Here is a 13,777-nt window from a genome sequence, read left to right as displayed (position 1 = left end):
TAGATGTTGAGTGTTATTTGAGTGTTTCCTGTGGCGTTAATGTTAATTAATTGATGTGAGCTTAATACTCCAACTGAAAAAAATGCAATGTTTTATATGGTTACATTTTATTTTGATGGTCCCCTTAATCAGTCGACTATAAGCAACTTTGCAACTACATGCCAGCTAACTCTCATTTGAGTATTAGTATGCTCAAGAATGGTAGAATCTAGTATGGTAGAATAAGTTGACGTACTTGCAAAGACACTTATAGTCAGTTTATCTGTTTGTTGACCATCAAAATAAAGTGTTAGCAAATATTTACAGTAGCAGGAATACTAATACTCTAATGACTGCTAGCTGATATGTAGTCGCAGAGTCACTTATCAACAGCTGTTTAAAGGGTACCATCAAAATAATCAAACTGATATTACAATAAAAATAGTTCAAAGCAAATGTGTCATATTACACATTCATCTGATCTGATATCTGATCTTATGGCTGTTTGAGAGAAAAAAAAATTGTTATTATTATTATTACTACTACTACTACTTATAAGTGGTCTTTGACCGCTTTAAGTAAAGTAGCATAAGAAAAATGGCAAGATATGAGACTTATAATACATTATAACTATGAGAAATAGAATCCATTGTAAAAGTGGATGCAACGTGTTCATTGTGTTATAAATCATCATGCTCTTAAAAGCTTTAACCACAAATAAGTAAATATTATAATATATTAAAACTGTTCTTATGAATATTCATGAGATGATACAACATATTATAAGGCTTTTTATAATGCATCACGCATTCATTATAATGCCTTAAGAATACCCTTATAATGTATTATAAATACGGGCTTCATAGAAAGTGTTAACACATTTGTAGATTGCGTTTAATAGACTACACTTTTTGAAGAGATTTTCAGTTGGTTTGTAAAAGGTGTTTATGCATTTAAACTATTGCATTTCCACCGTTTTGACCAACCGGTGTCGTCAGCCCGTTTTCTGAGCTCTTCGTAAGAGTGATCTCATTCAAATTTCTCCCATCGGTTATGGAAAGTACATATTTCAGAGCTTGTCGTAAGAAAGTACAGCTGCATTGGGAAATTCTGCCATTGCGTTATGAAACTACAGACACTTTTGTGCAAATTGTTTGCGTTCAGGTTCGTTCCTTGAAAAGCTTCAGCCTCATTTCCCTAACAGTTTTGTATCTGGAAAAGTCAATAAGGAACCAAATAAGCTTTTCCTCATGTGTAGTGCAAAGGGTTGTGGGTAATATTTAACCCTGATTTAGGACGTACTCATCTAGCATACTATTTATGGTGGATAGTATGTGAATCTGGATGCAAATGTTCACATTAAATGAGAATTAGAGGAGGAATGAATGTGGAGTGGAATGTGATTGGTGGGTGTGTGTGCCTGGAGCAGTGTGCACTGATTTGATTGGCTGTTGTGCTCAGGGCGTTTATTGGATATCCTGAGGGGGCGTGGCGAGCGCGGTCTCCAGGCCTTCATGGAGTCACTGGAGTTTTACCATCCGGAGCAGTTCACGCAGCTGACTGGACGACAGCCAACACAGCGCTGCTCCATCATACTGGGTGAGTATGACTGAATTCACAATCCTACACTAGCATACTACTCATACTATTTCTGAAATGTTTGTGAACTCAACTCGTTTCACTCATTATTTTATCACGTGGCGCGAATGCTAATTGACTGCTTTCTGAATACTTGTTCAATTAACACAGTAATAGTATATGAAACGGAATATATCCTAAATTTAGAATGTTTAACTTTTGTATATTTAATATGTCATCCAGGCATTATTTGCATACTATGCTCTGTGTGCATACTATATAATTCAGAGGTATGACAGCATGATAAATTAACAGATTACAATTAAGTGAGTTTATGCTTAAACCGAAAACATTTTCTCAAAATTAAGTGGTTTTATGCTTAAAGCAAGAACAATTTGATCAAAGATGTGTAAGTTTATGCATGCAGCAGGAACAAATTTATTAAAATTATTTGGATTGTATGCTTCAGACAGGTAAGTTTATACTAAAAACTAACACATTTATCAAAATTGAGTTTATGCTGGAAACAAACAAATGTTACACAATTATGTGGATTTATGCTTAAACAAGAAAAAAAAAATTTCAAATTGAAGTGAGTTCATTCTTAAAACAAGAATTATGTTATCACAGTTATGTGAATTTATGCATTAAACAGGAAGAAATCTATAAACATCAAGTGAGTTGTTTAAAACAAGAATAATGTCATCAAAATTATGTGAATTTATGCATAAAACAGGAACAAATGTATCAGAATGAAGTGAGTTTATGTTAAAACTAACAAATTGGATAAAAAGTGAGTTTATGATATTTTTCTTGTTTTAAAAACAAAACTCTAATGAATTAATTTAGATAAATTTATCAGGAAACAAGACTTAATATTTTAAGTAATTTTGCTTCTTGTGTAACTTGATTTGAGAATATTTGAAATTTGCACCGGAAAACAAGACAAATATTGCGTGTTTAACGGAATAAAGTAATAATTTTTTGCAATATAGAGCCAAAATCTTCCTCTAGGAAGAGACATTAATCAGCATGCAGCAGTTCTAGCTGTTTGTTTATGTTGTTTGTGTGATGCTGTGTGTGTAGATGAGGAGGGTCCTGAGGGTCTGACTCAGTTTCTGCTGCTGGAGGTTCGTAAGCTGCGAGAGCAGTTGCACTGCAGCCGTGTGTGTGAGCGGCGTCTGTCTCAGCGCTGTCGCGTGGCCGAGGACGAGCGCGGCCGAGCTGAACGCAAAGCGCAGGAGCTGTGTCAGGACCGCATACAACTGGAGAGGTGAAGAAAGCACACATATCCAATTTCTTCTCAAACTTAGTGTATTTAAAGTGCATTTACACTTTGAAACATTTCTTATTTTCACTTAAACAAAAATTGATATACTAAAATAACTAAAATAAAAACTGTATAGACAACTAAAAATGACAAAAACACATTCAAATTACTAAAACTTTAAATTAAAATCGAAAATAGAAAAATACTATCTATCTATAGATATATACAACATTTATGAACTGTTCTAATCATTTAATCATTAAAATGAAAAGTATAATTGTCAACTTCATTTAGTTTTAAGGTGTATATCATTTTGTATTTAATGAGGTTTTTCATTTTACCATATATCTTACAATTTTTCATGTAACATAAAAAAATAAATGTGGTTTACATTTCACTGCATATTTATTTATGCTTACATTTTGTTGAACTTTATTTACTAGTAATTTGTTGTGTTTTTTGTCATTTTCTTCAGGTTTTGTGCATGTATGTACAAAGTTCTGGCATAAAACTCTAGATCTAACTCAGTATGACACGCTGACAACATTATCACGTCACAGCTGATTGGTTCTCTCCTGCATTGGTAGCCAGTGAGCTCACTGCTCAACATTCAATACTTGGCTAGTGTTTGCTGTAGCAGTAGCAGTCCACTTCAGAATCCCTCCAACTTCCCCAGCTCCACCTGTATAGATCTGCTATGGGGTGATCATGTATGCTATGGGGGATATACATATATGTTATATGTGCAGCAGCACTATTTCTTACATGCTCACAGCAGCATGTTGTGGATGTATTGGCAGTAGCAAGTCTTGGTACTTGCTCTGCCACAGCAGCAGCAGCATAGCAGATCTATTCCGCCAAGACCATATACATTAACATTGTCATGTACATCTGCCAAATGCATAAATGTAGATCTGTTTCGATGTGTGTGTTTATGGGTCAGGTTGAGGCAGGACTGGGAGTCTGCTAGTCGTGAGTTGGGTTTGCTGAAGGAGAGACATCTGGAACAGGCCGTGAAATACTCGCGAGCATTAGAGGAACAACGCAAAACTACAGCACGCGAGAGAGAACTGCTCACAGAGGTAGTCAACATTAATCAGTATTTCACACTCCAGATACACACAGTTCATGTCAGGCTCAAAGTGAACGTTTCCATGTAATGATGTCACTGACAGGTGGAGCAGCTCAGGAAGAGATTACAGGAGGTGGAGAAACGAGTTCACGATGGCTCCGCCCCCTCGCTGACTCTTCACACGTGCAGTGGGGTGTATGACGGCGGCCCCGCAGGACCGAAGGAGATGCCACCGCTCCCTGTGAGAAACAGAGAGCTTAACTCTGGAAATCAGGTCAGAGTCATGTGAGGGACCCTGCTGACACTTACAGGAGTGTGTGTCGGTCGTCTGATGTATCGTGTGTTTTAGGCTCTGTTGGACATCCTGAAGCAGGACCGGCAGGAGGCGGCGGAGCAGCGGCAGGAGCTGAGCAGCACCATCGCCCAACTGCAGGGGGAGCTGGAGAGCTCCGAGTCTCAGAGAGAGAAAGTAAGAGCAAACCTCTGTGTGTCTGTGGTGTTTATAGGCTCAATGTAAAATCACATACTTGCATATCACTCATTTTTTTGCCATATATGAAACAAATAGTATGAGTATGCCATTCTGAATTCAGCCTTTGTTTTGTGTGCGCTGTAAAGTTGAATTTAACGTGTAAATAAAGTGCAGTTAGAAAATTAACTCATTAAAGCCCATTACAAAATTACAGTTTATTTGTATAGTGCTTAATGCAGTACCAATGCTTCAAGTAATAAACAGGAACAACAGCTTTAGTGTTCAACAATCAGTTCCTTCACATCTTCAATTTCAACTATAAAGCAGCTCTAAAGAAGATAATATAGTGTCATGAATTTAAATTATTCAGGAACATCTTGTGATAGCTTTAAATACAGCTAAATGGATTGATTTTACTGAATATATTTTAATGAATACCTAATATTATTCCATGTGGTTTAAATGTCATGGTGATGGTTTGACTATACTGGTGTAGCTAGTCAAAAATATCCTCATTAATATAGTGAAAAAAAAACAGCTTGAAGTGAGTGAGTTGGACTTCATTAATTATACCACTCATAAATCAACCAAGTCATGTTTTACTATAAGTTATTATCAGTGTTGTTATCATAAAATATAAAACTAAACCATTGAAAATGTGTTACTTGAAATAAAAGAAAAAATCTTAAAACATTTTATTTCAGCTAGTTGTCACGTCAACATTTCTCACTTTCATTTAGTTTGACTTGATAAAATAACAAAACAAAACCTGAAAAATAAATATTAAAAACTATATAGACATAAAAAATAAAAATCACTAAAACACAACAAAATTACTACATCTTTCAATAAAATTTAAAGAAATGGAAAATTTAAAAACAAAAAAGTAATATAAAACTATAGTCGTATATCAGTGATACAAAAATAATCATGTAAATTAACAGATTTTATGGGTGTTGGAGTAAATATCTCTGAGTCTGTGGGTCATCCTCACTAATATACACTAATTTATTAATTAATCCTAAACCTTTTCAGTAATACTTGATGTTGTTGTAACTTTTTGTAACTGGATGACCTATTCTGAAAGTTGGCATTAATTAAATTGAGTCTATTTTCTAAATCCATGACATTGATCATATTGTTATCAATTTATCCATGCATGTCTCTCACCTTATTTATCTATATATACATACACACATACATACAAGCATACATATATAATATGTTTGTGTAGTTGGCGTCTCAGTGTGAGCAGCTGCAGCTGCGTCTCAGGACTCTGCAGCTGGACTGGGAGACGGAGCAGAGCAGGAGTGTTTCCTACTTCAACCAGATCATGGAGCTGGAGAGAGAGAGAGACCAGGTACCAAACACACACTCTCTCTCTCACACGCACACACACACACAAACATGTGCTTAAACTCTTGTGTTTGTGTGTGTGTGTGTTTGTTAAGGCGATGCGCAGTCGTGACAGTCTGCAGCTGGAGTTCACCGACTGCCTCCTGGACAAGAACCGTCTGCGCAAACGTATCGCGGAGCTGCAGAGCAGCCTGGAGCAGCTGCAGAGAGAGACGGAGAGAAACCGAGAGCGAAGAGAGCAGAGCAACACCTGCATGCACTGCGTACGTCTACATCACTACACGCTACATACTACAGACTACACATGGCATGCTTGTGTTTCTCAATTGGGGGTGGTGTCTGAAAAACCACTACTAAACTCCCAGCATATACTATACTAAACTATACTAAAGCATACTATATACTATATTGAAGTATAGACTATAATTCATAGTGCGCTGCATTGCACTATAACAAACCAAATACCAAGTTTGCTTAGGTATACCAAATACCTATACCAAAATCTTTGTACCCTTCTATACTGTATAGAACTATACTGTAAATTATACTTTACTGTACTATACTGTACTATTTACTACACTACATTGTACCATAATGTACTATTCAATACTGAACTGTACTACTCTATACTACACTGCACTGTACTATGCAATACTACACTGTACTACATGACACTATACTGTACTATATGGTACAATACTACACTATACTGTATTGTACTACACTGTACTGTAATATACTACATAGTACTCATTACACTGTACTGTACTAAAAGGTACATTACTACACTGTATTGTACTATAATATACTATACTACACTACACTGTACTGTATTATATTGTACAGTAATACACTACACTATACCATACCATACTATTCTATTGCATACTATACTATATACTACAAATATATTAAGGTATAGACTATAATTCACAGTGTGCTGCACTGCATTATACCCAACTATACTACACTACCCTGTAGCCTTCTGTGCTGTATTGAACAATACTGTAAATTATACTGTACTGTACCTTTTTGTGGTATTTACTACACTGTACTGTATAACAATGTACTATTCAATACTGAAATGTGCTACTCTATACTACACTGCACTGTACTATGCAATACTACACTATACTACACTGTACTGCTTGTCACTGTACTGTACTATATGGTACAGTACTACACTGTATTGTACTAAACTAAACTACACTGTTCTATACCATACTATACTATACTACACTGTACTGGACTGTATTATACTGTACTGTTCTACACAACACTGTACTATACAATACTGCACTGTATTGTACTATACTAAACTACACTGTTCTATACCATACTATGCTATACTACACTGTACTGGACTGTATTATACTGTACTGTATTATAGTGTAGTGTACTATACTATACATTCACTAACACGTGTGTATGTGTGTGTTTCTGTAGTCTCACCTGTCCTTGTTCAGTGAGGATCAGTGTTTCGGCCCATGTTGTTCAGTTGATTTGAGTCCCAGTCCACTCACACTCAGAGCTCAGCTGAAGGTCAGAGTTCACACACACACAAACACACAGTCGTGTTATGAGTGCACATGTGTGTGCTGTTCTCTCATGCTGTTATTGTGTTTTTACAGTCAACCTCTCGAGCTCAGTTCTGTGAGCAGTCTGAAGGTGAGTGTTACTGTGTGAATAGTAATAGTATGCATTTAACTGACACGAATGAGAACAGAATTTGATCTGAATTGAACTGGATAACAACATTATTGTCTTCTGTAGAGCTGCTGTACTGCTGAGATTGTTTCATAATTGAAGAATTTTACAACATTAACACTGTTATTCTGTTATTTTGTTACTGTGAAGCAGCTTTGAAACAGTCTGTATTGTGTAAAGCTTGTTGATTTTTTTTTTGACGCTGTTGTGTGTTTGTCTCATAGACTCCTGCTGCTCTAATTCAGAGGAGAATCTGCTCACGCCGGTAAATAAATGTATAATTTCACTCGATGATGCAGTGATCATCATGTCCTGTGTTTGAATCTCACTGTGTGTTTTGTGATTGTGCAGGAGTGTAACGCTGAGAAGGACATCAACAGACTCTCCACATTTCCCTTTCCTCCCTGTATGAACTCCATCAACCGCAGAGCAAACATAGAGTAAGACAAATCAAACCCTGCAAATTGAGTTAAATACATTAATCTACAGCTGAAGCTTTAGTTTACAGACATCGCTAAACTAGTGAAGGATGACTCCTGATTCATGATTCACTGGGGTCTCACTGTTTGTGTGTTTGCAGGTTTGATCTGACCTCTTGGGGGAGCGATGAGAACGAGCTGCATGCAGGTGTGTGAAACAGCTCTCTGTCTGTCTGTCTGTCTGTCTGTCTGTCTGTGCATCTTACTCCAAACCTGTCTCTCTGTTAGAGGTGGGAGAAAAAAAACTATTCTCTGATGTGTCAATTCTTTGTTTAATAATTCTGAATCGATTCCAAAGAACTGCAAGACTGATTCATTTTTAACCACATTTTGTAATTGCAAGTTTTTATCTTGCTTTTGTATCTCACAATTCTGACCTTTTTTTCTCAAGATGTAAGCTCAGAGTTATGCAAAAAATGTCAGAATTGCGAGATCTAAACTCAAAAGTCAGAATTCCGATTTTCTCACAATTCTGAGTTTATATATCGCAATTCAGGCAAATATAAGTCAGAATTGTGAGACATGAAACGGCAGTAATGTTGATAAAAAGATAAAAATGATTTGCTCTTTACTAAATTCTATTTTTTTAAATAAAATTCTTTGTATTTTCATATAAAATATAAAACAATAACATTTTCATGTTTATATTTGTATGTTTTTGTGTGTCTGTTGTTTTTTGTTGATTTTGTATTGCAATATCTATTTATCTGGTGATGTTTTTTATCATGTATCTATTGTATAGCACTTTGGTCAGTGTCAGCTGACTTTAAATGTGCTTTAGAAATAAAATTATTAATTTCATTATTATAAAAAAACACTTCATAATTAAATTGTATCAATTAAAAAATAAGTAAGAAAGTTACAAATAAATGTTCAATAGCAGTTTTTGTGTTATCTTTGATATTAAATTGGTTTTGAGAATCATTGCAACTGAAATGTTGGTGTCTTGACAAAACTGACCCCTGTTTTGTATTGTAATGTAAAAAATGTCAGATCTTTACCTTTAGAATCAAATTGAATCATGGGACCTGTGAAGATTCACATCTCTACTGTCTTTAAATGCTTCTGTCTTTCTTTCTGTGTTGAGTTAGTATTTAGATTGTTAGTAATGGGGTGCATATTTGTATGTTTTTGTGTGTCTGTTGTTTTTTGTTGATTTTGTATTGCAATATCTATTTATCTGGTGATGTTTTTTATCATGTATCTATTGTATAGCACTTTGGTCAGTGTCAGCTGACTTTAAATGTGCTTTAGAAATAAAATTATTAATTTCATTATTATAAAAAAACACTTCATAATTAAATTGTATCAATTAAAAAATAAGTAAGAAAGTTACAAATAAATGTTCAATAGCAGTTTTTGTGTTATCTTTGATATTAAATTGGTTTTGAGAATCATTGCAACTGAAATGTTGGTGTCTTGACAAAACTGACCCCTGTTTTGTATTGTAATGTAAAAAATGTCAAATTGAATCATGGGACCTGTGAAGATTCACATCTCTACTGTCTTTAAATGCTTCTGTCTTTCTTTCTGTGTTGAGTTAGTATTTAGATTGTTAGTAATGGGGTGCGTGTGTGTGTGTGTGTGTTGTAGAGGACTCAGACTCGTGTCTGTTGAGTTCATGGAGTTCTCTGCCATCTCAGCTATTTCCTCCTGACTTGATCAACGTGACTCCGACTCTCCCGATCAAACCTTCGTCATCCTCCCTGCGGTACAAGCCCTTCATCAGCATCAACATGACCTTCATCATGTTTGTTTTGTCTCATGTTCCTCTCGTTTGTTTCTCAGATTGTCTCTTGCGCTCTCCTCCTCGTCCAAAAGTGTCAGTCTGGCCGACGGCATCACTATCATTGGAGGAAACCGGACGGGTGTGTTTGTGCAGACGGTCAGGGAGGGTTCACCTGCGCAGATCTGCGGCCTGAGGGAGGGCAGTGAACTACTGGAGGTGAGCGAGACAGAAAACTGTTTCCTGTCAGACAGGAAGTTCCTTCTTCACTGAAACGCATTCAGATCACGTGCTCTGTTGTCAGTTGGATCAGGTGTTGTTCGGCGAGGGTCGTGTTCGGCTCAGTCAGTGTACGGCTGAAGTGGCTCATTTCTCACTGCAGTGGTGGACCGAACCGAACGCGCTCAAACACACACACAATCCCGACGGTGAGAGACAAACATGTGCTCCATCAGTATTTCTAAAAAAACCTTCTCAAATCAAGTGTGTGTGTGTGTGTGTGTGCATAAATTGAGAATTTGAAATTGATCATGTTCAGATAAACATCATGAGATTGTGAATGTTTTATTGTATTTTCTATAATGATTCAGTCTTTTTCTCTCTTGTCTCAGGTTATTCTCGTTTACTCGCTGAACTCTCATCGCCGTCTTTCACCGGCGCTGACTCATTCTACGTGCGCGTGAACCTTGACCTCTCTCACCATGGCGACCCGCCGTGTCTCAGGGTTTGCTGTGACGACGTGCTGCACGTCACCGACACACGTTACAATGGTAAATATCAGTGGCGCTGCGTTCGCATGGACAAACACATGGGGGCACCGCTGCAGGCCGGAGCCGTGCCCAACTACAACAGGTACATAATGCACGCAATACATGAAAAAATACATGAACACTGAAATATTATGAAGTATTTAAATAGCATCCCTTTAACTGTAGTGACTAAATATCAATGAAAATGCACATAATTGGTGTTTTTTTTTTTGCTAGTTTGTCATCCTATCTCTTTTAAACTCCTGTAAAAGTGTTTCTTTCTCTCTCAGAGAGGCTTTTTCCTTGTTAAACACACACACACACACACAAATATATATATATATATTTTTTTTTTTAATTATTATTTTTTTTTTCTAAAAATAAATAAATGTCTGTTGCCATCATCTCCAGTCACATAATCCCTAATAAGGCAACAACTGCTGACAATATTGAATAAATATTCATTATTAAATAACCACATCACAATTCAGCATGCAAAAACATTCAGGGAAGAAGAGCAATCACAAATTCATATTCAGATGATGTGGCTATTTAATGTTAAACATCTGTCTGGTGTCATATCAAACATGTCAGACTCGTGTTTTCTCTTCAGGGCTCAGCAGCTGCTGTTGGTGAGACTTCGTACGATGGCACTGGAACAGAATCAGTGCAGGAGGAAGGTGACGGTCTTTCTGTCTGTCTGTCTGTCTCTGTCTCTCTCACAGACACTAAGCTGTTTGTTTTGTGTCTGTCTGTAGTTCTGTAAGAAAACCTCTGAGCGCGTTCGGCTCATTAAAGCGGTAGCGGCAAACTATCGCGAGATTGGCTCGTCCAGTCCAGTGCTATACACACTCAGTAACCGTAAGCCCCGCCCACTCTAACCTTTAACCAATCAGAGCGAATATTGTGAATATTGAGCGAATATTGTCTGAATGTGTGTGTGTTTGTAGGTCATGATGAGCAGCTGATCCCGTTCAGTCTGGTTCAGATGGTTGGGATCTTCAGCAAACGGCCGGTGGTTTTCTCACCGTCTATTCTGTCCCGCAGGATCATCGAGCGGCTGCTGCAGCCGGCAGAATCCGGTCTGGACTTCAACACCTGCCATCCAGGTACAGCAGCAGATCTTCACTACAACTACAAGCATGCTGCCTATTACTTGAAATAAACTAAATGTTCACTGAAGACACATACATACACAATATAAATACAATAAAAAGTATTTATGGATAGATTTCAACTAAATTGAGACGGTCAATTATATAAACCTACTAAAATGACTAAAGATGGCAAAACAAAATAAAAATACAAACTACATGAAAATGAGAAGTGTTGCCTTCTCAACCAGCTGTCAAAAAATGTGTGTATATATATATATATATATATACAGTGGGTACGGAAAGTATTCAGACCCCCTTAAATTTTTCACTCTTTGTTATATTGCCTTCTCACCCAGCTGTCAAAAAATGTGTGTATATATATATATATATATATATATATATATATATATATATAAACCTACTAAAATTATTAAACAAAACAAGCAATAAAATAAAGTCAAACTTGAAATAAAATTTAATACGAAGATAGAAAAAAATTCAAAATCATACTAAATACTATAGTACTTACTACTACTAAAATATGAAAAAACTACTGAACATGATACAAACCCACAACAAGATGACTACAACTGGAAATATAAAAAACTAATTCAAACTATAAAAATGACAAAAAACAACAAAAACTTAAATGAAAATGATAATCTTAAACTAACTTTAAGATAAAAATGAATAATATATCAAATATAAAAATTCAAAATATTAATAAAAATGACTAATAAATACTAAAATAACACTGCACCTGCATTTACAGCTGGGATTTACTTTGTCTATTTGAAGATAGTTTGTTTTCAACATTTCATTTTTAAATTTTTTTGTTAAAAATCTTGATACCTTTTAGTTCATAATTTCAGTAATTTATTATACATTTTATGGATTATTTTCCCCATTATTATTATTATTGTGTGCAGAGCCAGTGGAAAGTCAGGATAAGAGTGTGTTCCTCTTAGACTCCACAGATCAACCACTGGGAATCAAACTACAGAGTATTCAAGAGGTTATTAACCAGGTAAACATTAACACACACACACACACACACACACACTGAGAGCCACAGCTGTGTTAAAGGGGTCATATGATGCTGCTAAAAAGAACATTATTTGGTGTATTTGGTGTAATGAAATGTGTTTATGCGGTTTAAGGTTAAAAAACACATTATTTTCACATTATTGTTTCTCCTCTATGCCCCGCCTTTCTGAAACGTGTCAATTTTTACAAAGCTCATCGGTCTGAAAAAGCGAGGTGTGCTGTGATTGGCCAGCTATCCAGTGCGTTGTGATTGGCCGAATACCTCAAGTGTGTGACGGAAATGTTACGCCCCTTACCATATTGTGATGATGCCCTGTCCGGCCGGAGCGATGATTCAAAAACATTAAAACCCATTATAAACGAGGCATTCGTTGCATCCAGTGGGAACATAATTATGGATTATAATGACTTATACTGTCTTTTTACGTGTTGCGTTGCATCGTGCCGCGTAAACATAAAACCATGTCTGCATTTGTGATCGGAGAAATAAAAGTTATGCCTTCTTTCTTTGCATGAACATTTGGGCGGCGTGTTAGAACGAGCCGTTTTAGGTAGGTGTGACTGACTCTTAACTTTTATAAAGAATATCTCTTTGGATTTGAGACTTTAGTCTTTGCAACTTTACAGATCTTCTTTATGCACCAAGAGCTTGTAACACTCCAAAGAGAAAGGAAAACTTGAAATCGCATCATATGACCCCTTTAAAACTTTGTGTTTGTGTGTGTGTTCAGGACAAACACTGTCTGCTTCAGCTGGGCTTGAATCATGTGGAGAATCTCCTGAAGCACAACATCTATCCCATCATCATCTACATCAAACCCAAAGACAAGAAGGGACGCAAGTTCAGGTGCGGATCCGTATCCGTCTGTCTCTTGACACTGTAGTCACAACATCAGCCCAACCTTGAGCTCTTGATGTCACGCAATCCTTAAACCCCAGTGAAACCTGTGTGTGTGTTTCAGGAAGCTGTTATCGGGCCACAGAGAGGAGGACCTGATGGAGGCCTGTCAGATGGAGGAGCTGCAGCTGGAGACTCTCCCTATGATGTTCAGCACGGTGGAGCCGAACGCATGGAGCAGCACGGACGAGCTTCTGGCCATCATACGCAGCAGCATCCTGAGCCAGCAGAGCGCCATGGTGTGGCTGGAGCAGGAGCGACTCCAGTAGAGACACATCCTAATGTGTTTCACACTGTTATGGGACAGATGGTTAATGACCATACCTGTCATATAGTGGTTATATCTC

The 13,777-nt window shown here is 36.8% G+C and overlaps 1 protein-coding gene across 1 annotated transcript in view; it reads left to right on the top strand.

Moving 5' to 3' along the window:
• LOC107563726 (caspase recruitment domain-containing protein 11-like) overlaps positions 1–13,777 on the top strand; it is a 17,722-nt gene extending 3,945 nt beyond the window's left edge. Inside the window, exons 3-24 of the mRNA XM_016248667.1 lie at positions 1,441–1,578; positions 2,644–2,830; positions 3,771–3,909; positions 4,003–4,173; positions 4,249–4,368; positions 5,606–5,731; positions 5,823–5,990; positions 7,174–7,269; positions 7,359–7,395; positions 7,659–7,699; positions 7,786–7,874; positions 8,015–8,061; positions 9,507–9,624; positions 9,702–9,858; positions 9,944–10,067; positions 10,251–10,491; positions 11,002–11,068; positions 11,147–11,249; positions 11,339–11,497; positions 12,415–12,512; positions 13,264–13,379; positions 13,495–13,777. Coding sequence (XP_016104153.1) covers positions 1,441–1,578; positions 2,644–2,830; positions 3,771–3,909; positions 4,003–4,173; positions 4,249–4,368; positions 5,606–5,731; positions 5,823–5,990; positions 7,174–7,269; positions 7,359–7,395; positions 7,659–7,699; positions 7,786–7,874; positions 8,015–8,061; positions 9,507–9,624; positions 9,702–9,858; positions 9,944–10,067; positions 10,251–10,491; positions 11,002–11,068; positions 11,147–11,249; positions 11,339–11,497; positions 12,415–12,512; positions 13,264–13,379; positions 13,495–13,699 — 2,747 coding nt within the window. The 3' untranslated portion in view covers positions 13,700–13,777. The remainder of the gene's footprint in view (positions 1–1,440; positions 1,579–2,643; positions 2,831–3,770; positions 3,910–4,002; positions 4,174–4,248; positions 4,369–5,605; positions 5,732–5,822; positions 5,991–7,173; positions 7,270–7,358; positions 7,396–7,658; positions 7,700–7,785; positions 7,875–8,014; positions 8,062–9,506; positions 9,625–9,701; positions 9,859–9,943; positions 10,068–10,250; positions 10,492–11,001; positions 11,069–11,146; positions 11,250–11,338; positions 11,498–12,414; positions 12,513–13,263; positions 13,380–13,494) is intronic.

Source organism: Sinocyclocheilus grahami, unplaced genomic scaffold (genome assembly GCF_001515645.1).
Source record: "Sinocyclocheilus grahami isolate Dianchi unplaced genomic scaffold, SAMN03320097.WGS_v1.1 scaffold888.1, whole genome shotgun sequence".
NCBI lineage: Eukaryota > Metazoa > Chordata > Actinopteri > Cypriniformes > Cyprinidae > Sinocyclocheilus > Sinocyclocheilus grahami.
The sequence above is the reverse complement of the archived record's forward strand: the minus strand, read 5'-3'. Positions and strand labels throughout refer to the sequence as shown.